Source organism: Ceratotherium simum, chromosome 1 (assembly GCF_057802395.1).
Source record: "Ceratotherium simum simum isolate JZ-2026a chromosome 1, ASM5780239v1, whole genome shotgun sequence".
NCBI lineage: Eukaryota > Metazoa > Chordata > Mammalia > Perissodactyla > Rhinocerotidae > Ceratotherium > Ceratotherium simum.
The window spans coordinates 64,783,067-64,809,343 of NC_141900.1; the positions used below are offsets into that span (position 1 = coordinate 64,783,067).

Genomic DNA, 26,277 nt, shown 5'->3' on the forward strand with positions numbered 1-26,277 from the left:
AAATGAGTTGACATTAAAAAAAAAAGAAAAAGAAACTTACTATGTTAAATTCTTATCCTTTACAGATTATGAACTAATTTCTTTTATACTGTAACTTTGGGCAGAAACAAACCTGGAAATTTCAACTCGAGTTGAACTCATGTTAACAGCCCCAACAACAGGAAAACAACTAGAACACATATGCCTGTTATGGATGTAATTGTATTAGTAGTGTTTTTCCTTAGTATCTTTGTTGATTATTAAGATAAAAAAACACTGGATTATTTTATGGAGCCAACTGTATACATTTATCTACCAGTGCAGAAGAAAGGGCACCCAGTGGGGAATCAGAAGATAGGATTGGAATCCCAGCTCTCCTCTGCTCCAAGTTCATGACCATGGGCAGTGTGCTCATCTGAGCACTAAACTCATCAGAGCTCTAAGCTTCTGTTTCTTCATCTGGAAGTGGGGGCTGAGGGGATCAACAGTTCCTACCTCAGAGGGTAGTCATGAGGACCAGATGATAACCTGGGTGTCACAGCACTAGCACAGCGTCAGGCCCACAGTCAGGGCTCAGTAAATGACAGTTAAACAGCAAGGTAGTAGGGTTCTGTGTGCCACACATGAGATTTGGAGGCAGATTTGATGGTAAGTTGAGGTGAAGAAATTGGACATGTCCATGTTCACATAGTATGATTCATGTCTACTATGCTGTTGCTGCTGCTGCTTTCCTGTAACCAATTTTAGAGCCTATCTTGGCAGCTGGAAGTATTTGGGATTAATTTCACACTCACTTTATGAGTTGAGCGTTTTCCTGCAAGCAGCTCCCTGGGCCTCTGCCTCATTACTTTGGCATCAACTGATATGGCAGTTGGACAGAGATGTCCTTTGGGGTCTCCATTTTATTTGGAAACCTTCAATTTGAAAAAGCAAAACAAAGGCCATCAACACATTGTGGTTGAAATCGTTAGCATTTACTGTTTCCCAAACCTCTCCCTTTCTGTAGTTCTGTGGAACATCAGGGAACACACATCTCATAGCCAGTGATGAGCACTGAAAAATCACTCTGCCTCAAATTTAAGCCCTAGCAGCTGGTTGGCCTCATTTCTCAGTTCCAGGTGAGCTGCGAGATCCTCTAGGCCTTGGTCAGACAGATCTAAATCTTGATGGGTCTACTTTTTCCAGCCCTTTTTACTATGTTAATTCTGCTAAATTCATTTGGCTCTCGTGGAGAACAAAGTAAACTTGGCTGTTACATGTAAAACTAAATTGAGCACTTGGAGATCTGTTTAGTATTTCATGCTGGCCAGTAGGTCAGGACGATTTTCCTTGGGGGTAATTTACATAAGGAATTGTTTATCCCTTTTCTTTCCAATTTCTGTGACCATTTGAGGATAGCAGACTCTTTCCACAATGGCACAGAAATATCTCCAGTGAGACTGAAACTTACAGAAACGATGCTTCTCTTGGATTAATGTATTTTGGGCCTTGCTCAGGAAAGATCCTGTGGCTTGGGCTGCTGTCTCACTGAGAAGTCATTCTTCCACCACAGCTGTGTTTAGCAAGTTGGGTGGGTCCACGAACTGACATGCTGTTACACTTAGTGAGAATTTTCCCTTGATAGTGAGAAACGTGCATAAAAGCCTCACTTAAGTCCCAGCAAATGCCCCAAATGTTTACTGTGATCTGATAGCTGCTTAGAGTGTATCCTCCATCTGGTAATGCCCATTCTCAGGATACTCTATGGCTCCCCAGTACCCACAGTGCTAAGTGCATGTTCTTTACCTTGACATTCTAGTTCCTCTACAAAGTTGCCCAGATTACTTTTTTTTTGTCTCATCAAATACTCTTCCCAAACTGGAATATTGGCTCTTCTCGAACAAGCAGCCTCTACTTTTCTGCTTTAATGCATTTGTTCAAGTTGTTTCCTTCACCTTGAAGCCCCTTTACCCGATATCTGCTCTTGAGGATGAATTTCAGGTGCCCCATCTCAGTTGCATGATGGTAAATATTTACCAACTGGATCTCTGGGGAGGAGGAGGATGAATGGGAAGTCTGGCTTTGTAACATTTGTTGATTTCCATGTTGTAAATACTTCTACCGTGGCCGATTTCAAGCTACCAACGTAAGTCAGTGAATGCAGAGTTGGAAAGAAATGGGCAGGAGCCCACCATTGCAGAGTGTTTCCAAAATACAGATACAATAGGCATAAATAACCTCAAGGGTCTAAATAATAGTAAAGTAATTAGGAAGTAATGAGTTTTGAGTATTTATTACCTTTGTTTTTAATGTAATTTATTAATTTTAAGTTTATGTAGTTTAATTTTTAGTAATGGCTGTGTTTAACAGCTGGCTCACAAAATTCCTGAAAATTGAGCAGTCAGTTCTTTCTCCTGAGCCAGTAGAAGCTGGCTGAGCCTGTTCCAGCACACCACTGCTTCTTCCTCCGCCTTTTCCTTCCCAAGGCCCTCCATAGTCAGTAGAGTTAGGCCCTTCTCTGAACCGATAAGGTGCTCAGGTCTCATGCAGGCTTTTGAGTGAGAGACTCTCAAGTTTGAATCCTGGCGTCTCCTTTACTAGATAATGGTCAAGCTGGCTACATAATGTGCAGTTCCCAGTGCAAAATGAAAATGCAGCACTCTTGTTAAAAGGCAGGAAGAGAGTGCCATTAAAACAGCTACTAAAATATAAAGCTTTTTCCTTTCTTCAATGGTCTCTCTTTCACACCTTCTGATGGTGTTTTTAAATTTTCTATTTAATGTCATTCCAAGTAAGGAAAAATTAAAAATTTAAATTGTTAGCATGAATTTTACCATTAATCTTTATACTGTGCAATGCCAGTTTTAAATGCAAATACAAGTGCATTTAACTCTATGAGTTATATCTCCTCTGTTCCTGTGCATGCTCCATTATTCTGTCGACTTCACTTACAAAACACAAGTTCAAAAATAAAATTATTAAGAATGTCAAGACGGGCTAGACCGGTAGTGCAGCGGTTAAGTGCACGCACTCCACTTCGGCACCCCGGCGTTCGCTGGCCCGGATCCCTGGCGCGCACCCACGCACTGCTTGTCAAGCCATGCTGCTGCGGTGTCCTGTATAAAGTAGAGGAAGGTGGGCATGGATGTTAGCCCAGGGCCAATCTTCTTCGGCAAAAAGAGGAGGATTGGCATCGGATGTTAGCTCAGGGCTGATCTTCCTCACACACACAAAAAAGAGAGAGAATATCAAGACAGAGACAGCAGGGCATTGAATCAAGCATGGGGCCCTTCTAAGCCTGGGCACCATTTGCAAGCCCTGTGTACAGTACTGAGCAAATTCCTTACATCTGCTGAGACTCAGAGGCGTCATCTGTCAAATAGAGATCATGCCCACTAAGTCACAGTGGAGGTGTGAGGATTGAAGGCACTGATACCTGTATGGCACAGAGCAGAATGCTTGGCAGTCTATGTTCAATTAATTGGAGGGATTATTATTAACATAATGATCATAATATTTATGGCATTCTCTCCTTGATAGTCTATAGGGTCTTCCCTACATTGTCAGCATTTCCCTCCTTGACCTATTTTTCTTTCTCCATTATAAACTCTTTGAAGGTGGAGATTAGATCTGTTGCCATTGAATTCCCTGTAGTGTTTCCTGCACGTTCTTGCACGTACCTGGCACTCAGGAGGTGTTTATGACCTTGATCTTTGCATGATTTGGACTTATTGGCAATTAGCATCTGTGTCATAATATGATGTCCCCCTCAATGAGGCTTATTTGCTAACATTCACAGGAAGAAAAAGAATGTAAACTTAGACTTTAACAGGAGTCAGTTGTAATCATGGTGAGGATGGGAGACACAGATGATTCCAGGTGTTTTGGTTTAAGAAAAGTGGCCTGTCTATGTTTGTTCGAGGGGACTTATTGAAGTAATGGGGAAGGGACGAGTTCCAAGCCTCGTTTAAGTAAAAGAAACCCCGGGTATATTAACTCTGGTCCGTAGTAATCTGTCCCTTTGCTAACTTCTTTCACACTTTCTGTTCTGCACAACTAGCACATTATTACAGTAATGTTTCTTTCCACTAATTATTTGTGTATGTGTGTTTTCTGTCCAACAAATTATAAGATCCTCATTGGCTATGAGATATCATGTACTTTTGAATGCAAATGGAAAGTAGCACAGTACTAGGCACATAGTGAGCAATGTTTATATTGTAATGCTGTCCTTGGTCCAAACTCCCAGGGCTCCCTGGAGAGCCGATTGTGAACTGTGATTGCCTTTTATAACTCCTGCAAGCCATCAACCAATTGGCAAAGAATCTGGGTCTGCCTGGTGTTGTCAGGCAAGAACCTCAGTTGCTTTGTCTTTCCCTAACTTACATCTCTTTTCCAGTGTCTCCCAGACACTCTGAGGACTGTCCTTGTACCGCCCCTCTCCCTACATGGAATATGGGAGACCATACAGCTGTAGACTCTACTTGCTTGAATGATGATTTTTTAAGAAGCCCTTTGGGCCAGTGTCAATAAGCCATGGAATATCACCCAATGGATCATCTGCACTAGACTTCTGAAACTCATCTGAGCTCCAGTCGCTCAAGCTGGCGGGGACTTATAGAAAGGAGCTCACACTGCCCTGACTTTTGCTACTCCTGTTCTGGGGGCTGTCAGACGCCTTGAGCCTCTGGGCCAGTCAGTTCGTTACTTTTAATGAGCACAAAATTCACCAAGACATTAAAATAAAATAAAACACCAATGGGCAGTTTTGGATGTTCCATCCAATTGTTGCTTTAGTTCTTTTTTCCACAGGATTATTAAAGAGGATGAAAAAAAAAGCCAATTTTGTTCCCTCCTGCCAATTTTATCCTAAGTAGATGTGGCGTTGTAAAGCTAACATACCCTGAATATTTTTTTTCTTTCAGGTCCCTGTGGGCTGGTGCCTGACATTTGTGTTAAAAATGACATTACTTGACTAGTCAAGAGTTTGAACCTTATCTACATTTTCGATATAATAAAGAAATGTTGGCTATCCCAACACTATGTAACATACAAAGAATAATAATCAAAGGAAGATAGTTATTTTCTGAAAAGGGTGTAATGAAGTTATTATTTTAAATTACAAGGCAAATGCAGTTATTTTGATAAGAATTTTTTAAATTGATCCATCTCTGTTGCTAGTAGTAAAGACTGTAATAACTGTAGTAGAGGTTACTTATATGATCATATATTGTAGAGGGTCAGTGGATGGTAAAGGAGACACTGAACAATGTCTCCATTAAGCTGCTTTTGTGGATATTTTCATCTCCTGGCCATATGGATTTGAAATTACTTTAGGCATTTTTTTTGAAGAAGGAAGTGAACAGATGAATGATAACTCTTTTATTACTCAACATAGCTTGTGTTTGTGGAAGACAAAGTTCATCAAGTTGTTTTAAAGGAAAACAAGAGTGTGCCAAATGTAATTTCTTGAGGGCTCAGGAATTGTGAAATTATCCCTAACCGAAGTTTGTAATTTCTGCAGGTAATCGCTCTAGCAGATGCAGTAAAGGAAAACCAAGACAATCTGTTCCAGTCATTCACCAGACTGAAAAGTGCCACCCATTTGGTGATTCTGCTGATCGGGCTGTGGCAGAGGCTTAGTGCTGACCAGATTGCTATTCTGGAAGCAGCATTTCTCCCGCTGCAGCAGGACACTCAAGAATTGGTAAGGACCCACAAGCCTGCAGTGGTAACAGCCAGCATTATTGAAAAGATTGTGGTTTTAGGAAGATATCACATGGCTATCATGTTTTCTAAGGTATCAAATGAAGGCTTGGTTTTGTTTTTACCCAAATCCTGTTTTCCTTTTCTTTAAACCATAATAAAAATGTAAATGAAGGCCTTTTTTTCTAGAGCTACTTTAAAAATAGGTATATAGTCCGTTTTTATGTGGTATCCAGTCTATTTTTTATGTGCTTTTCAATCACTTAGAAGCCAGGGAAACAGTCATTTGACCGCCTGAATGATGGCAATAAACCTTCAGATTAGCTAATCCTTTCCTATTCCGCCAGAGAAAACAGTTCAGCCATTTTAATTACTCAACTTTCTAATATTTAAGTGTCATTTCAAGGGTGAGAGAGAATCGCGATAGCCTTGCTAGATGACAGGACTATTTCATTACATTTATATAGTACTTTATATATAGTTTATGAACTCTTTTACTCTTGACTCTTTGAATAGGCAGTTTAGGATACAAATGGGAAAAAAGAGTGTTCATATTTGGAGAGTTTGGTGAAGGATTATTTGTTTGTTTTTTCTTTCTTTTTTTAAAAAATTTTTTGTTTATTGCAGTAACATTGGTTTATAACATTGTATAAATTTCGGGTGTACATCATTCTACTTCTATTTCTGCATAGATTACATCATGTTCACCACCCAAATACTAATTACAACCCATCACCACACACATGTGCCAAATTATCCCTTTTGCACCGCCCCCCCTTCCCCTCTGGTAACCACCAATCCAATCTCTGTCTCTATGTGTTTGTTTATTGTTGTTATTATCTACTACTTAATGAAGGAAATCGTACGGTATTTGACCTTCTCCCTCTGACTTATTTCACTTTGCATAATACCCTCAATGTCCATCCATGTTGTCACAAATGGCTGGATTTCTTCGTTTCTTATGGCTGAGTAGTATTCCATTGTGTATATATACCACATCTTCTTTATCCATTCGTCCCTTGATGGGCACTTAGGTTGCTTCCAAGTCTTGGCTATTGTGAATAACGCTGCAATGAACACAGGGGTGCATGTATCTTTACGCATTGGTGTTTTCAAGTTCTTTGGATAAATACCCAGCAGTGGAATAGCTGGATCATATGGTAGTTCTATCCTTGATTTTTTGAGGAATCTCCATACTGTTTTCGATAGTGGTTGCACCAGTTTGCACTCCCACCAGTAGTGTATGAGAGTTCCCTTCTCTCCACAACCTCTCCAACACATGTTGTTTCCTGTCTTGTTAATTATAGCCATTCTGACAGGCATGAGGTGATATCTCATTGTAGTTTTGATTTGCATTTCCCTGATAGTTAATGATTTTGAGCATCTTTTCATGTGTCTGTTGGCCATCTGTATATCTTCTTTGGAGAAATGTCTGTTCAGGTCTTTTGCCCATTTTTTAATTGGATTGTTAGTTTTTTTGTTGTTGAGATGCATGAGTTCTTTATATATTTTAGAGATTAAGCCCTTATCAGAAGTATGGTTTGCAAATATCTTCTCCCAATTGTTAGGTTGTCTTTTTGTTTTGTTGATGGTTTCCTTTGCTGTGCAGAAGCTTTTTAGTTTGATGTAGTCCCATTTGTTTATTTTTTCTATTGTTTCTCTTGCCCAGTCAGACATGGAGCTTGAAAATATGTTGCTAAGACCGATGTCAAAGAGAGTACTGCATATGTTTTCTTCTAGAAGTTTCATAGTTTCAGGTCTTACATTCAAGTCTTTAATCCATTTGGAGTTAATTTTTGTGTATGGTGTAAGGTAAGGGTCTACTTTCATTTTTTTGCATGTGACTATCCAGTTTTCCCAACACATTTGTTGAAGAGACTTTCTTTTCCCCATTGTATGTTCTTGGCTCCTTTGTCAAAGATTAGCTGTCCATAGATGTGTGGGTTTATTTCTGGGCTTTCCATTCTATTCCATTGATCTGTGTGTCTGTTTTTGTGCCAGTACCATGCTGTTTTGGTTACCATAGCTTTGTAGTATATTTTGAAATCAGGGAGTGTGATACCTCCAGCTTTGTTCTTTTTTCTCAGGATTCCTTTAGCTATTCGGGGTCTTTTGTTGTTCCATATAAATTTTAGGATTCTTTGTTTTATTTCTGTGAAAAATGTTGTTGGAACTTTGATAGGGATTGCACTGAATCTATAGATTGCTTTAGGAAGTATGGACATCTTAACTATGTTAATTCTTCCAATCCAAGAGCACAGAATATCTTTCCATTTCTTTGTGTCTTCTTCAGTTTCTTTCAGCAATGTTTTATAGTTTTCAGTGTACAGATCTTTCGCCTCTTTGGTTAAGTTTATTCCTAGGTATTTTTTTCTTTTTGTTGCAATTGTAAATGGGATTGTATTCTTAATTTCTCTTTCTGCAACTTAGTTGTTAGTGTATAGAAATGCAACTGATTTTTGTATGTTGATTTTGTATCCTGCAACTTTACCATACTCGTTTATTACTTCTAAAAGTTTTCTGGTGGATTCTTTAGGGTTTTCTATATATAAAATCATGTCATCCGCAAATAGTGACAGTTTCACTTCTTCCTTTCCAATTTGGATCCCTTTTATTTCTTTTTCTTGCCTGATTGCTCTGGCTAGGACTTCCAGTACTATGTTAAATAGGAATGGTGAGAGTGGGCATCCTTGTCTGGTTCCTGTTCTTGGAGGGATAGCTTTCAGTTTTTCACCATTGAGGATGATATTAGCTGTGGGTTTCTCATATACGGCGTTTATTACGTTGAGGTACTTTCCTTCTATACCCATTTTATTCAGAGTTTTTATCATAAATGGATGCTGTATCTTGTCCAATGCTTTCTCTGCATCTACTGAGACAATCATGTGATTTTTATTCTTCATTTTCTTAATGTGGTGTATCACGTTGATTGATATGTGAATGTTGAACCATCCCTGCATCCCTGGAATAAATCCCACTTGATCATGGTGTATAATCTTTTTAACGTATTGTTGTATGCGATTTACTAGTATTTTGTTGAGGATTTTTGCATCGATGTTCATCAGTGATGTTGGCTTGTAATTTTCTTTTTTTGTGTTGTCCTTGTCTGGTTTTGGTATCAGGGTAATGTCGGCTTTGTAGAATGGGTTAGGGAGCTTCCCCCCCCCCCTCGGTTTTTTGGAAGAGTTTGAGAAGGATAGGTATTAAGTCTTCTTTGAATGTTTGGTAGAATTCACCAGGGAAGCCATCTGGTCCTGGACTTTTATTTTTGGGGAGGTTTTTGATTACTGTTTCGATCTCCTTACTGGTGATTGGTCTATTCAAATTCTCTTCTTCTTCTTGATCCAGTTTTGAAAGGTTGTATGATTCTAAGAATTTATCCATTTCTTCCAGATTGTCGAATTGGTTGGCATATAGGTTTTCATAGTATTCTCTTATAATCTTCTGTATTTCTGAGGTGTCTATTGTAATTTCTCCTCTTTCATTTCTGATTTTACTTATTTGTGCCTTCTCTCTTTTTTTCTTGGTGAGTCTAGCTAAAGGTTTGTCAATTTTGTTTATCTTTTCAAAGAACCAGCTCTTGGTTTTATTGATGTTTTCTATTGTTATTTTGGTCTCTATTTCATTTATTTCTGCTCTGATTTTTATTATTTCCCTTCTTCTACTGATTTTGGGCTTTGTTTGTTCTTCTTTTTCCAGTTCCTTTAGGTGCATTGTTAGATTGTTTATTTGAGATTTTTCTTGTTTGTTGAGATAGACCTGTATTGCTATAAAGTTCCCTCTTAGAACCATTTTTGCTGTATCCCATAAATTCTAGCATGTCGTATTTTCATTTTCATTTGTCTCCAGGTATTTTTTGATTTTTTCATTGACCCAGTCGTTATTCAGTAGCATTTTGTTTAATCTCCACGTATTTGTGGTTTTTCTGATTTTCTTCCTATAGTTGATTTCCAGTTTCATACCGTTGTGGTCAGAAAGGATGCTTGGTATTATTTCAATCTTCTTAAATTTATGCAGACTTGTTTTGTGGCCTAATATGTGATCAATCCTGGAGAATGTTCCATGTGCATTTGAAAAGAACGTGTATTCTTCGGTTTTTGGATGGAATGCTCTGTATATATCTACTAGGTCCATCTGTTCTAGTGTGTCATTTAAGGCCAATGTTTCCTTATTGATCTTCTGTTTGGATGATCTATCCGTTGGTGTAAGTGGAGTGTTCAAGTCCCCTACTATTATTGTTTTACTGTCTATTTCTGTTTTTATGTCTGTTAATAATTGCTTTATATATTTAGGTACACCTACATTGGGTGCATAGATATTTACAAGTGTTATATCCTCTTGTTGGATTGTTCCCTTGATCATTATGTAATGCCCTTCTTTGTCTCTTTTTACAGTTTTTGTTTTAAAGTCTGTTTTGTCTGATATGAGTACTGCTACCCCAGCTTTCTTTTCTTTGCCATTTGCGTGGAGTATTTTTTTCCATCCTTTCACTTTCAGTTTGTGAGTGTCTTTAGGTCTGAAGTGTGTCTCTTGTATGCAGCGCCTATATGGGTCTTGTTTTTTTATCCAGTCAGCCACCCTATGCCTTTTAATTGGAGCATTTAGTCCATTGACGTTTAAAATAGCTATTGATAAGTATGTACTTACTGCTATTTTTTTTAACTTTTTTTTTTTCTCAGTGTTTTTGTTGTCCTTCTCTGTTCCTTTCTCCTTCTATACAAAATTGATGGTCTCTTTAGTTTGACCTCTGTCTGAAAGCTCTACTCTTTAACTCCCCTCCTCCCTCCTTTTATGTTTTTGATATCATATCTGACCTCTTTTTTGTGCATTTGTATCCATTACCCTCTTATAATGGAAATAGATAAATTTTCCTATTTGTGGTCTTCTCTTTTCCCCTTAAATCAGTCACTTTAACATTTCTTGTAGCACTCGTTTCTTGGTGACAAAATCCTTTAATTTTTGCTTGTCTGGGAAATTTTTGATCTCTCCTTCCATTTTGAATGATAACCTTGCTGGGTAGAGTATTTTTGGCTGTAAGTTTTTTCCTTTTAGCACTGTAAATATATCATGCCACTCTCTTCTAGCCTGTAAGGTTTCTGCTGGGAAGTCAGCTGATAGCCTTATGGGGTTTCCTTTGTATGTAACTTGTCTTTCTCTTGCGGCTTTTAGGATTCTCTCTTTATCTTTAATTCTGGACATTTTGATTATGATGTGTCTTGGTGTGGGCCTCTTTGGGTTTATCTTGTTTGGGGCTCTCTGTGATTCCTATACCTAGATGTCTGTTTCCTTCCTTAGGTTAGGGAAGTTTTCATCTATTATTTCATGAAATAGATTCTCTGCCCCTTTGTCTCACTCTTCTCCTTCCAGGACACCTATAACACGGATGTTAGTGCGCTTGATGTTGTCCCAGAGGTCCCTTAGACTGTCCTCACTCTTTTTAATTCTTTTCTCTTTTACCTGTTCAGCTTGGGTAATTTCTTCTAGTCTTTCGTCCAACTCACAGATCCATTCTTCTGTATCCTATACTCTGCTTTTGAGTCCCTCTCGTGAATTTTTCATTTCCAGTATTGTATTCTTCATTTGTGATTGTTTTTTTTTTTTATCTTCCATTTCTTTGTTGACATTCTCACTGAGTTCATCTATTCTTCTCCCCAGATCAGTGAGCATCCTTAACACTCTTTGTTTGAACTCTCTGTTGGGTAGGTTGCTCATTTCTGTTTCACTTAGTTCCTTTTCTGGGGTTTTGTCCTGTTCCCTTACTTGGAGCGTATTCCTTTGCCTCCTCATTTTGCCTCTTTCCCTGTGCTTGTGTCTACATAGTAGGTAGGTCAGCTACGTCTCCTGCTCTTGGATAGGTGACCTTATATGAGTGATGCCTTAGGAGGCCTGCAGTGTGCTTCCCTCAGCTCTCACTTGTCCAGGTTTGACCTCTATGTGGGCTACATATGTCCTTCTGTTGTGGCCTGTTTGCTCTCCCTGTAGGCGCCCATGGAGGCCGAGGTATGCTCCTGGCCAGGTGTTGTAATGCTCAGCTGCTTGTAGTTGTTTTGGGCCCTTTAGTCTCTTTATCAGGTGTGGGGAGCCCCAGCACAGTTGGCTGCAAGTTCTAATACCACATTTGTGTTGCAGTATTTCTTTTAAGTGAGTAGGCCCCCAGCCTGGCAGGTTGTTAGGCTCAGGGGCTTACAATTGCTATAAGCCTCCAGCTTTTAGGTCTCTTGTCAGCTCTCTGAGGATTGCAGCTGGGTGGGGCTGGCCTTAGGCACGGGAGTACCCAATTGTTTCAGACTTTGGAAGGTGGGGCAAACCCCCTATGTGGGTCTTTGAGAAGCACAAGTCTTCTGCAGCTGACAAGCTCTGCCACCCACAGGTTCACACACACAGTCAACACAGTCCTGCCCCGTGTGCACACCCCGACCTCCTGAAGTGCACCCAGTCTCTCCACGGTGGGAGCCCCACACACTCCACCACTGCCCCACACTCTCCACCCACTCCTTGTGCACGCCCTGCCCCTCTGAAGTGGGCTCAGTTGCCAGGCTGCAGAGGATCCAATCACCAATCTATGCAGGCCCACAAGTTGCCTGAGGGCTTGTTGTTGGGTGGGGCCAGTCTCTAGGGTGGGCTGCCTGCCCTGGCTGAGCTGGATTAAATCAGTGCTCTAGTGGGTGGGGCAGACCTGGGCTAACAGGCCCCTGGGAGAACTCCAATGTCATCTGTGTCAGCATGCCCACACCAGGCCACAACAATGGCTGCCGCCAATGTCCCAGTCCCTGGAGAGGTCTCACCTCTCACCGAGATGCACTCAGGGCCTATCAGGTGAGTCTGTTTTCACCAAAGCACTGTGCACCTTTCTTTCTGGTGATTTTAGGTTGCTTTCTGAAATGGGCGAGTTTGCGTGTGGGCCCTTTAAGAGTTGGTTTTAATTTCTTTGTGAACCAGCTTTTCTTGGGGTACTCCCCAATGTTTTAGTAGCAGGCAAAGTCAGATATTATGCCACTCGTCTCAATTGTGCTGGATCCACAGAATGCCCACAGCGGGGGCACTCCTGGCTCAGGGCCCCGCTCCTCCAGGGAGGCTGCATACCTGTGGGCTGCTCCCGGCCAGTGGTGAGGCACTGTGGCTTGTGAAGGTGGTGTTGTTTTCTCTCCAGAAGGGAGTTTCTGCCTCATCCACCTCAATTAGGATTGTCCTTTGTTGCAGGAATTCCTCTTATCCAGTTTTCAGTTCTGTCTCAGGGGTAATTTTTCCACAAGCAGTTGTAAATTGGCTGTGTCTGCGGGAGGAGGTGAGTTCAGAGTCTGCTTATGCCGCCATCTTGACTTCTCTCTGTTTGTTTTTTATTTATTTATTTTTTGTGAGGAAGATCAGCCCTGAGCTAACATCCATGCCAATCCTCCTCTTTTTGCTGAGGAAGACCGGCCCTGAGCTAACATCTATTGCCAATCCTCCTCCTTTTTTTCCCTTTTTCTCCCCAAAGCTCCAGTAGATAGTTGTATGTCATAGTTACACATCCTTCTAGTTGCTGTATGTGGGACGCTGCCTCAGCATGGCCGGACAAGCGGTGCGTCGGTCCGTGCCTGGGATCCGAACCAGGGCAGCCAGTAGCGGAGCGTGTGCGCTTAACTGCTAAGCCACTGGGCCGGCCCTGGTGAAGGATTGTTTAAATAAAAACATCTCAGATCCTTTGAATCATAGATGTACATGTGACTACCAGGTGCCATTTTGGCGGAACTTTCTGCATGCTTTTATTTACAGAGAAATAATATACTTCTTGAAAATTAGAGACCTTGAATTTATTTTTTGTATTGGAGGAAGCTGTTGCAATAAAAAAGTCATTTCAAATCCATTTTTAAATATAGATATGAAAACATGGCACTAAAAATAATAGTACTAAAACTAACATTTTCAAGTGGTTCCTAGGTACTAAGTGCTATTTTAAGTGTTTCACAAGGATTATCTCATTTAATCTTAAACATGGCCCATTTCCCCATTTTACATATGGGAAAATTTAGGCTCTGTGAGTTAAGTATCTTTCTAAAGCTAGTGGGCAGTGGAGTCAGGATTTGGACCCAAATCTGTCTGCTTCCAAAGCACATGTTTTTTTTTTTTTTATTGATGTTTTAATAGTTTATAACATTGTGAAATTTTGGGTTGTACATTTTTGTTTGTCCATCACCATATATATGTCTCCCTTCACCCCTTGTGCCCATCTCCTACCCCCATTGCCCCTGGTAACCACAATACAGTTTTCTCTGTCCATGCGTTGGTTTATATTCCACATATGAGTGAGATCATGCAGTGTTTGTCTTTCTCTTTCTGGCCCAAAGCACATGTTTTTAACCAGTACACTGTATTTTAGGGAACAAAGTCGTGAACATGATTTTGAAAATTACAAGCTTTGCCAGTTGAATCTAATTTTCTAAAGTTGGGCCAAAGGATTGTCAGATTAAAAAAAGTCAAGCTATATTTTATATCCTAAACAAAATAATGATAAATAAATTGGAAAAAAATTCAGAGTACACATTTTTTTAGATTAAAAAAATAAAATTACAGCTAAAATTGACCTTTGAGAAGCTAGAAATGTAGCTGTAGTAATAGAAGATAAAGAATACAATGGTTAGGATTATAGTAATAAGAATGATAACTATCACTTATGAACTCAAATTTAGTAGTCAAAAAAACTTGGATGGCCTCAATTCCTGGTTCTACCACTTAATGACCAAGTCCCTCTGGTCAAGTTTCTTAACTGATCTAAATTTTTGCTTCTGTCGCTGTAAGATGGAAACAATAACAGGATCTACCCAATAAGTTGCAATAAGAATTAACTGAGATAATTGAATAGAGTGCTAATCATTATTAGAAGTGCTTTGTACATTTTACGTGTATTATTTATAGCCCTCACAAAGGAATGCAAGGTAGGTATTACTACATTTTCATGATTGTTTGTCTCCTCAACTACACTTGAGGGCAGGAATTATATCTTTCTCATTTTTATATTCTCCGTGCCTGGCACAATACCTGACCATAGCGCAGTCAATATTAAGTGAATGAATGGAGAAAAGGGTGAAAGCTAACAAGAGGTGACTTGGCAGAACGGATGCAGTGGATATAACCCGAAGGGTTATATTTATATTTAATACTGCTTTTAATACTGGCATGGGGCAGCAGGGCAGGGCCAGCTATGTAATTTACGGGGCCCAGTGCAAAATGAAAATGCAGATCCCTTTTTCAAAAAAATAGGAAAAAGTGCTCAAGTGCTGTTAAAACAGGTCCTAAAAACAAAGCTTTTTACTTCCTACAGTCTGTTTCTCGTCGTGATGTTTTTATTTGCTATTTTATGTTGTTCTAAATAAGGAAAAATAAAAAATTTAAATTGTTAGCATGAATTTTACCATTAATCTCTTTAATGTGCAATGCCAGTTTTAATACAAATATAAGAGCATTAAACTCATATGTGGAATCACCACAATTATACAGTTGGTATTTCATAGCTCATGCATGCATATGTATTTTGTTCTTACAGAACTGTGGAATCTCTGCACAAAACTGAACTGTTTTTATTTCACCCCTTGGTATGCGCACATCTACCAACACTCTCTCCCTTCAGCTTACTGATGAGTAAGGAAGGATTGAAAGGAAAAGGAGCTCTTTGTCCCTCTGTTTCTCTTTCTTCTATGTTACCATTTCCAGTGTAGGTGGTTGGATAATACAGGGAAGTAACAGGAGTATAAAGGGCTTCCTTAGTCATTCCTGTTTCTTTGAATCTATTGCCTTCTTTCTTCATTCAAAACGAGTTCTGGTTCATATGAAAAGCCTCTCAGGGCTGTCAGTGCCCCTGCTTAATCAGTCTGGACAAAATACGCCTTCCTCGTGCTTGCTTTGACTCTCCCTGAAATCCCACTCATCATGGGGCCACGGGAATTCTGAACTCACGGGGCTATATGTGAATGGGGCAGAAAGGAGGGAGGATACATGCATATTGTGCATATCTTCCCTTCTCATACATGCTTCACTGTCCCATCAGACTTCACTTACAAAATGGAAGTTCAAAGATAAAATTATTAAGAATTTCAAGATGACAACAACAATGCAATAAACCAGGTGTGAGGCCCTTCTAAACACAGGGCCCTTTGCAATTGCTCAGCTCGCATGCTCCTGAAGCTGATTAGACCCAAAGAAAGAATTTTCTAGAAATAAAGGTTCTCAAATGTAGGAATTGAGTTCCAAGGGAGATTGTGGTATTTCTGACTCTAGAGATCTTTAAAAACAGCCTCATTTTGCTGGGAGTATGTATGTTCATCCCTATAGGCAGGTGATTGGACTTAGCATCTTCTCAAAGCCCCTTTCTACCCTGTCTCTGCCTTCTCTGCTGTCATGCCTCCCAAAACATCTAAAGGAAAATTCTCTCAACTCTCTTCTGAATTTGGTGAGATTAGAAGGTGTGTGTACTTGGTATGGCTATTGAAGTCATTAATGAGACAAGACATTTGATGAATACATAACTTGGAGAAGAATGAATCAAAAAAGACATTTTAATACTGCTTGTTATGCTCTTCATCTTTAATTAGGTTGTGGTATTCACTTTGGACTTATACTGTTGAGATATATATCTTGAGAAAAAAGGAATCCTTTTTCATTCTTTAAGACGTACACATGCAGTATGTGGTTTTGACATGCTAGTTCACAATCCCCCACATTATGCCTTTAGACCTCACAAATAAATGTTATGTGATGGGTATCCCACTGAGATGTGAAAATGAAATATGCAAACCTGAAATAACTTGGAAGAAGGGTGAGGCGGGGAAGAAAGGAGTCTCTGACCAGAATGTTGAAAATACATCCCATATTGAAGTTATTATGATACCACAAAAATCTGAATGTAATTTAGACGGTTTGGTTGAGGCTGGATGGCAGAGTACATGTGTGAGGGGGAGAACTTTAGACATGTGGACGACATTTTCAGAAGAGACTCTCAGCTCAAGGTCAGATGTCCCCACAAGTATTGAGAGGTAGAAGAAAGTGCTCAGAAGGTGTTTTATTTATGTTTCAAACAGCACTGCGCTATTGTTTGTTGTATTGTTATTTAGATGGCAATGGTCGTGAGGCAGGCTAAATGCCACAGTCAGCTCTGGAATATTTTCTTCTTAATGGCATCAGGTTCACAAAGCAAAAATATTTCTAATTTATTATTGCTAATTAAAAGTAATATTCTTTGTACTATATTATCAGTATTTTTTATTTTTTAAATGCCATCTCATTTGGAACAGAATTCATCATTGTTTTCTTTGATCTGTCTCTTTAGTAATGCTTTTCCATTTTTGTCGCTTTTCAGTACTATTTTGGGGCAAATAAATGCTGGTATTGCAGACTACCACATGTGATTTTTTTAAGGTGCTGAAAGTGACATATGCCAAATGTGTTTTTGTACGGATACTCTCTTTCACTTTAAGAAAAGCGTTAAATGTTCTATTTGGCATCTCCAAAAAGAGCTCTTAAATTCAGTTCAATCAGTGAATTTGATAATATGGTATTGTCCCTACTGTCTTCCTGTGATGATGGTGAAGTTTTGCCCAAAACAGTATTCTATCAGAATACCTGATAGGGCAATTCTAAAATGAATTGTTTTCTTACTTTTCAGGTTAGAGGCTAAGGATATTCCAGAGTATTTGAATTCTCAATGCAGAATTTAAACATGCCTCTACTGACCCTCTGTCTGCTTGAAGTACTATGGAAAATACTATCTCTACTTAGGTCAATGAGGGCTGTGTTACTGGTGTGAGTCTGAGAGAGTGTTTAATTGTGATATCACACACATCTCCCTCCCATGATGCTGTACAGAATCCAAAAGCTGCAAAACTATACATACCTCAGGATCGGCCTACGAGGACAAATCTTTTATCCAGTCATTTAGTCATTCAATGAACATGTATTGAGCACTTACTATGTTTCAGGTGGTGTTCTAGGCACTTCGCATACCTCAATAAACAAGACAGACTTATGTCCTATCCTTTGTGGGTTTGCTTCAGCATTGCAAGCAAACATATTCTCGTCATATTCAACCATAAACGTATTGGCTGTCTAATATGGTAGCTACTTGCCATATGTGGCTATTTAAATAGAAATTTAAATAAATTAAAGTGAAATAAAATTAAAATTTCAGTTCCTCAGTCTCACTAGCTACATTTCAACTGCTCAGTAGCTACATGTGGTGAGTGGCTACCACATTGGACAGTGCAGATATAGAACATTTCCATCATTGCAGAAAGTTCTGTTGCATAGTACTGTCAGTCATTAAGAGAGAAAGGGTTTTGTCAGTTGGGTTAACAGCTTGAGCACATTTTAACAAATTAATGAAAGTAGAGTGGGACACTGACATTAAGTTATGCCATGGTGTTTGCTTTAGCATCCCTTATTCTGGCATTCTGGGATCAGCCCTGTCATATGCACGATAACCAGACATTCTCCCAGGAACAGGAAACTTCTCTTGGGAGATATATGCATCTACATAAAGGGGAGGCAAGAAGCTGGCACATGTGCTGCTACTCCCCCTTCGCATGACCTCGGTAGATATTGTAATCATCATGAATTCTTTCCTGTTGAGCCTGCATGTGGCCTCAGAATCCTTTTGAATACAGCATTCTAGGTAGTCACTATCACTTGGAGTTGTTGACTCCAACTCCAAGGATAAACCCTCTTCCCCTTCCTGATCCCTGTACAGATCTGCTTCTCATTTTTCTAGTAAACAGCTTAGATGACTAAGATTCTTTAACATGAAGTCCAGCAGATGGCAGGAGAACAAGGAGGAGCAGTATTGGTATTTCCAAATGGGCTGCCTCAGACTTCTGCTCTAAATGTTCATTTGTGTTCCACCTGACTCCACAGGAATCTCTAATGAAAAGAACAACAGTGCACTGGTTTTGGGACCTGATTACTTACAGTCCTCGAGTTGGAAGGAATATTGGCACATTGTATAGCATTTTTCCTGACTTTCTCTTTTCTTTCAAAGTACATTTAATATCTTTAGTAAATATTATCTGCTATTTGAAAAAGAAAAGCTTTATTGTATTCTTAATGGTTTAATAGTTACCTTCCCTAGTACTGAACTTTGAAATCTCCTGGGAAAGTTAAGACGGAAATTTACATCAGTGGGGGAAGGAGATTTGGACCCTCAGCCTTACTTTTTGATTGATTATTCCTTTTACAAACTGATATGGAAGGAGAAACTTATTTTTAACATATTCAACATGGTTCATGTGAGAAAACAGATGTTTATAATAGGAAATCCTATTGTGTGGAGGGACTTATCAAGGCTCACTTACAAGGCCTAAAGACTTCTACGTCACAGGTCAGATTTGATGTAAGGGCCATTGTGCCTCCTGTCTGGATTGAGTGATGACTGAGATGGCTAATCATTACTGTTATTAATGACCTCTTCTTAAAAGGCAAACAAAAGGAGGAAGTCTGGTGTCAGGATCAAGCCTGCCTTTATGACTGTTAAAGTATCATCACAATTATAACTGTCTATGGGAACATAGTGCAGAAAGTAAATATTTTGGTAATTCCCATGATCTTAGCCAGCAAGATAAACATGAAAGAATTAGTTTCATGTTCATAATGGCCACATACTCTGCATTGTTACTATTAGATGCAACTGGTGTTATGTAATGGTATAATATTCTACTTCACCAGAGTGGAATATAACGTACCTTAGCGCCCTTTTGATGACTTGCTTGCTGTTTTAAAAATTGAAATAGTTGAGATACATCAAAATAGGAGCCAAGTAGAATACATTGTATAAGTGGTGATGTGTAATTTTTTTAAACTTTCCTTGTGTATATCAAATATGAAATAGTGCTATAATGAAGACATTTAATATTATTTATGTTTAAGAATAAAGAGACTAAATAAATGAACAAAGAATTGATTAATTGAAGCTTTGCTCTCACTGTATGCCACCTCAAATCCATTGTGAAATAAGATGTGATTTAAATATAAATAATTAGGGCCGGCCCCGTGGCTTAGCGGTTGAGTGTGTGTGCTCCGCTACTGGCGGCCCAGGTTCGGATCCTGGGTGCACACCAACGCGCCGCTTCTCTGGCCATGCTGAGGCCGTGTGCCACATACAGCAACTAGAAGGATGTGCAACTATAACACACAACTATCTACTGGGGCTTTGGGGAAGAAAAAAAGGAGGAGGATTGGCAATAGATGTTAGCTCAGAGCCGGTCTTCCTCAGCAAAAAGAGGAGGATTAGCACGGATGTTAGTTCAGGGCTGATCTCCCTCACACACACACACACAAAATAATAAATAAATAATTAAGTAAGTAAAATTCACACAACCGGTGAGGAAAATAATGATCATCATCATCCTCATAATGCTTGCCGATTTGATTTCTGGCTGGAAATGTATTTATATTAGTTTAATTTCCTTCAAATACCTTTACTCAGCCTACTTTGAGTCTACTAATTACGAAGAGATGATTTTGACATTCCCGGGATATTACATTTCTTTTAGAAATGTACACGTGGAAATTGGTGACTCTTCCTTCTAAAATCACTGCTCCTTCTGTGCTGTAACCACACACAGAGCTGCCCCTCCAGGTTCAGTCCGTCACTCTGACCTGCTGTTGTTCATTTGGAAATGTTTCTGAGAACCCCCATTGGCTTGCATTCTTGTTATTCACCCTGGCTTTCTGTGGTGACATTTGAAGTAGCCTTTCTGCCCATGTCTCCATTGGTATGCCCTGCACATCTCTGCTAGACTCACAGCCCGCTGCTCTCCCATCCCACATCTGCTTATGTGCTTTCCATGGCTCTCTTTGCCCCTGGTTCAGTTTGGACTCCAGGGCCAGGCATTCAGGATTTTCAGTCACTTGGCTCCACCATATCTTCTTTCTAAAACTCATTTTCTCTTACTTCTCAGCTCCCCCACCTCGTTCTGGGAAAGCTGACTTTCCATGGGTACACAACTTATTTCCATCAAGCCAGGGCTAATAGTGCTTTTTTCTTCACCTAAAATAGTGTCCTTTGTTTACCCCTCTATCCACCCTCTTTTAGAGACAGATCAATTTTCATTTCCTCCCTATTTATTCTGGCTTCCATTCGGTTGTGAATTTCACTTGGGGGTATGATATAATTTAGCTCTCATTATATGCTCTAAAATTGTCTATGTGCTTGTCTTGTATTCTAATAAATATAAGGACAGAGTCTTCTATATCCCACACAATTAAAGCTTAGATTAAGCATCTAGTCAGATATAAGTATCTTGGAGATTGCTTGATATCCCATTCATTTTCATCATGTTTCACACAATTACAGATTCTCCTCCAACAACTGTATAGTTTTAAAAATTATTTTTATTAAAAAAGGAAGCATTCTGAGGCCGGCCTGGTGGCATAGCAGTTAAGTTCACGCATTCCACTTTGGCGGCCTGGAGTTTGCCAGTTCGGATCCTGGGTGCAGACCTACTCACTGCTCATCAAGTCATGGTGAGGCAGCATCCCACATAGAAGAACTAGAAGGACCTACAACTAGGATATACAACTTTGTACTGGGGCTTTGGGGAGAAAAAAGAAAAAGAAGAAGATTGGCAACAGATGTTAGCTAAAGGCCAATCTTCCTCAAAAAAAAATACAATTAAAAATATTAAAAAAAGAAAGGAAGCTTTCTACTTCCATTTTTGCATCATCCCTTTTTTTGCAAGCAACCTCAAATGTTTTGGAGTTCTATAAGAGCAAGACCTGATCGTTCCTGTACAGATGGTACAAGATATAGATAGATTGATAGCTAGACCACACACATATTTATTTATATATATATTCATTCACATATCTTGTAAATCAAATTAATAAACACAAAAATTCTCAATCTTACCAGTGATGAATATATGCAAGTGAAAACAACTATTAGATACACTTCACCTATATTGATTTAGCCAAATTTGGTAGTAAATAGTGCTGACAGACATGTAGTGAAATAGACAAACCCACCTATTTCTGATATGGTCTTTCCAGAGAGTCCTCTAGGAAAATATGGGTCATAAAACTGACTATGCAACACTTGGCACAGGTAATCTAAGTTAATGCACTGAAAGTAGTAAACTAAAATCCATTTGGTACCATGTTTATATTTATAATTATGAAATACTGAAAGCAACCTAAATGCTAATAGTTGGAAAATAACTGTGGTATATCAGTTGAATAGAATATTGTGTCAGACTGGGGTTCAAATCCCTTTTTGAGCAAATACTTAACTAGCTCTGTGTCCTTAGGCAAATTGTGGAGCTCTCTGAGTGTTAGTTTCCTCATCTGTACAGGGGTGAACTAGAACAGACCCCAAGGACTGGTTCTGCTTTGAAGAGAAGTGAGAATGGCCATTCAGATTTGATTTCAGCTTACTTTCATTTCACATTCCTGCTGAACCAGTAAACAAATGGTACAGAGCGAAGAACATGAGATTAAGAAAGTGAGTGAACTTGGCTCTCCAATGCCTTCCTCATGAAGGCATGCCTGGAGTTTGTTGGAAAACACAGTTTGTACAGAATAAGGAATTTGCCAGTTCAGAGGTGCTCAGAACTAGAGGCTCGCTGCCTTTCACAGTTAGGCTGGGAGAAGCGCCACCTCAGCATCTGAGTAGCTGTTACTTAGGGAACTTTTTTTACGATTTAGGTATATTCTGTCCTCTACTATTTTTTTTTTAACTGCATAATCTGGCCTTCATTAGGTTTAGCTATGGTCTACTATAAATGGTTTACTGAAACACAATAAACATTGAATGAAAAAAAATATATAATCAAGCTTCTCTTCTTCAATAAGACATATCCAAATTATATTTATTATACAAAGTCACTGAAAATTACATTAGTTGTTTGATCTCAATGAACTAGACCACGTACTGAGCCTCCCTTGGGTGTCTTCACCATCATTTTCAGCTCCAGGTTTTGATGTTTAGTTATTTATGTCATCTGGAAGACAATAATAATGCAGAGGTGCTAAACCATATTTTGGAAAACTGCAATACATGTGTGACCTCGCTTGGAAACTACTTGTCAAAAGTGTGCAGATGTTACAAGGACACCCTTTATATACCTCTTAAGATTCTTTTTTTTTTTTTTTTAAATTTTTTGTGAGGAAGATCAGCCCTGAGCTAACATCCATGCCAATCTTCCTCTTTTTGCTGAGGAAGACTGGCCCTGGGCTAATATCTGTGCCCATCTTCCTCCACTTTATATGGGATGCTGCCACAGCACGGCTTGACAAGCGGTGCATCGGTGCGTGCCCGGGATCCGAACCTGGGCCGCCAGGAGCAGAGCACGTGCACTTAACCGCTACACCACGGGCTGGCCCCTATACCTCTTAAGATTCTTGTGAGGACTAATTGAGATAATGTACATAAAGTGCCAAATGTGGTGCTGGGCATATGACAATCATCCAAGAATTGGTAGCTATTATTACTATTGCATTTCAACAATAAGACGCCACCCATTGTAAGTTACAGCATTATTTTATGGACTATGTAGAAAAAGAAAACACTGCCAATTAAATTATGACAATGTTTTTTTATCCCTTAAAATTTTTAATAATTGTTGAAAGAGCTCTTTGAGACTTTTTTAGACATAAATTTTATCATATATTACTCTCATGCCTGAATAAGAAGAATGATGCAAGCAGCATAAATTGGTTATGGTGTTCTGGAAACTTCTTCATATTTAGAGTTTAATTCTCTTAACTCATCTTTCAACTACAGCTCATCTCCATTCATATTTTTCTGCATAGCATTGTGCTCTGTGCCATGAAGACCGTTGTTGATGCAGCATTTAAGAGCGTGCCACTGTTGCCTTCGTGATTTTTTTCTGAGCCTCTTATATCCATTCTAAAAATTTTTCTTTTTGACTAAACTCAAAGCTTCATTTTTTTCTCTCAGTTGAATCATATGTTGCTGGAAGTTAAGCAGCTTCTGTCCAGATTTAGCAGGAGATTTTAGGGAAATTGGTGTTTACTGCTGTAACAATAGTCCTGCATGATACATTAACTAATCAAACACATCTATTCCAGGGATGTGGCAACTTCTTCCACTTCAGTTGTATAGCTTGGCGTAGGATAGTAATCTGTGTGCATGTATTTCAGTAACAAAACGTAACACATTTCTTCTATCTTTATCTTCTTGTCTTCCATCCTGGAAAGCACTTTGCTTTGGCTTTGCAAGAAAATGTGGAATTGCTGTCATTCTTCTGTTGTGCATATTTGCTTCACTAATTTCAAATTTATACTTCTAACTGTCAATTTCCTTGCCTTTCTGTGCACACGACTTTTTTATTCAATGATGAGTCATAATGTAATTTTTAAAGATATTTTAAATGACAGTCTGTTCCACAGGAGAGCATGACCATTGCACATATGTCAGTTGAAGTGGCATAGTATGAACAGTTCAGACAAAGACTGTGCACACACAAGCAGTGACAACGATAGCATGACTGGAGCCTGGAAGCCAGCAGTTGTTAGATGCCACTGAGCATAAGACATATCCCTATTTCAGGGATGTTAAAATGTGAAAAAAAAATGTTCTCGAATTCTTGGAATATTACTGTAAGCACAGAGTAAAAGAATTATAATTATAGTCATTTTTTATGAAGAGGGAATTTGTGAGTGGTTTGAATTGGGGACAGGAAGTTACAGAAAATGACAAGGCCTTGGCTTTTCATCTTAGAGCTGGCATCCTTGACCAGAAGCAGATTTCATATAAATAGGAAAAATCTGACCAGTTGTTGGTTTTTGAAGGGAAAGGCCCAAATAAACTATGAGAAGTGATGCAGATCGAGTCTCTAGTGCTGTCGCTTTTAATCTGGCAGATTGCATAACGTAGTTATGAACTCTAAGTTTAGATTTCACTGAAATGTCATTTATGAGGACCACAGGAACACAGATCTTCTCTCCCACCGCAGTGAATAACAATATGTGGATGAAATCACTGATATTGTTAGCAGTAATATGCTTCACCTTCTGCATTTAGAGTGGTGCAACTTTCTAGTTTCCTCTGAAATAAAATCTAATTTCTGTGGTTTAATGGCAGTGGTTAGTTGCAGTGGGTAGTTGATCTCTAACCGACTGGATCTAAATTCAAGGTTGTAAACCTTTCTATATAGTTTTTTAGCAATCTCAGAACCAAGTCCAATGAGCTTCACTAATTAGAAGATTTCCCCGTTTTGTAGAGAAAAAAGGAGAGGCATTAAATACACACACACACACACACACACACACACAAGTTAAGCCTGCCTCCCATAATTCAAAAGAATGTAAGAAAATGAACTTTTCTTGAGCGTTACCATGTACTATGCATTGGCCAAGGACTCTACATACATTACCGCGTTTAATCCTCACTGTGTCCCTTTGAAGTAGGGGGTTGTAGCAGATGCTGTGCATACTCCACTCATATCTCTTCACCTCCCACCGTTCCAAGAGCTTCTACCCGCTGAACATCTGCAGTATTTTTTTTAATTTATTTTTTTATTGAAATGACATTGGTTTATAACATTATATAAATTTCAAGTGTACATCATTATATTTCAACTTCTGTATAGACTACATCATGTTCACCACCAAAAGTGTAGTTGCCATCCATCTCCATACACGTGCCCCTTTATCTCTTTCGCCCTCCTCCAACCCTCTTCCTCTCTGGTAACCACCAATCTACTCTCTGTCTCTATGTGTTTGTTTATTGTTGTTTTTTTATCGTCCACATATGAGTGAAATCAAACAGTATTTGGCTTTCTTTGTCTGACTTGTTTTGCTTAGCATAATACCCTCAAGGTCCATCTGTGTTGTTGCAAATGGCAAAATTTCATCTTTTTATGGCTGAGTAGTATTCCATTGTATATATATATGTGTGTGTGTGTATACACCACACCATATCTTCTTTATCCATTCATCCATTGTGAGCATCTGCAGTTTTTTGTTTGAAGACTCTCCCTGTTTGGCAGAGGCTGTACAGCCACCGTGTTTGGTCAATGACTGATGGGAGTTGGTAGATTAATACCCCAGCTCCCTCGTCCATCTGTCCAGGAAAGTCTGAGGTACATTATACACCACCTTCCAGAGTAGTCCAGCAGGATTGCACTAGTTGCCTATAATGGTAACTGCTCGACAGCACAGCAGTTTATTGGCTTCCCCCCTTCTCACTTCCCCACTCACCACTGGCACTTCTTGGATCAGCTCTCAGATAAACTACTTGCACTCAAATCCTTATCTCAGGACGACTGGTTCCAATTTACAGATGGGGAAATATGCCCAAGGTCACACAGCTAGAAAATAGCAGAGGCAAGATTTGAACCCAAACTAAGGGGTCTCACAAAAATGAACAACCAGACTCAGTGGGGGAACTTTTGACTAGGTGATCATACTGAAGTTTTACTCTTCTCTGATGTGACTACTTTAACAAGGATAAGTGTAATTAATGTTTTGTACTTATATCTTCCTGTGCTGAATTCTATACTAGAAAATGCTGACAAGTTTAATTGATTGTGGTTTGCTTCACATAGCACTAAAATGAACTCAAACTATATAATTGATTTTTGCACAAAACTTAGGGAAAGTTACCTTATTATGTAGACAACCACA

General features: G+C 39.2%; 1 protein-coding gene across 4 annotated transcripts in view; it reads left to right on the forward strand.

Annotated features, from left to right (window-relative positions):
- BBS9 (Bardet-Biedl syndrome 9) overlaps positions 1 to 26,277 on the forward strand; it is a 444,049-nt gene that overhangs the window by 340,559 nt on the left and 77,213 nt on the right. For all 4 annotated transcript variants that reach the window (XM_087429458.1, XM_087429462.1, XM_004418838.3 and 1 more), the window contains one exon: positions 5,483 to 5,665. In XM_087429458.1, the coding sequence (XP_087285584.1) occupies positions 5,483 to 5,665 (183 nt within the window). The remainder of the gene's footprint in view (positions 1 to 5,482; positions 5,666 to 26,277) is intronic.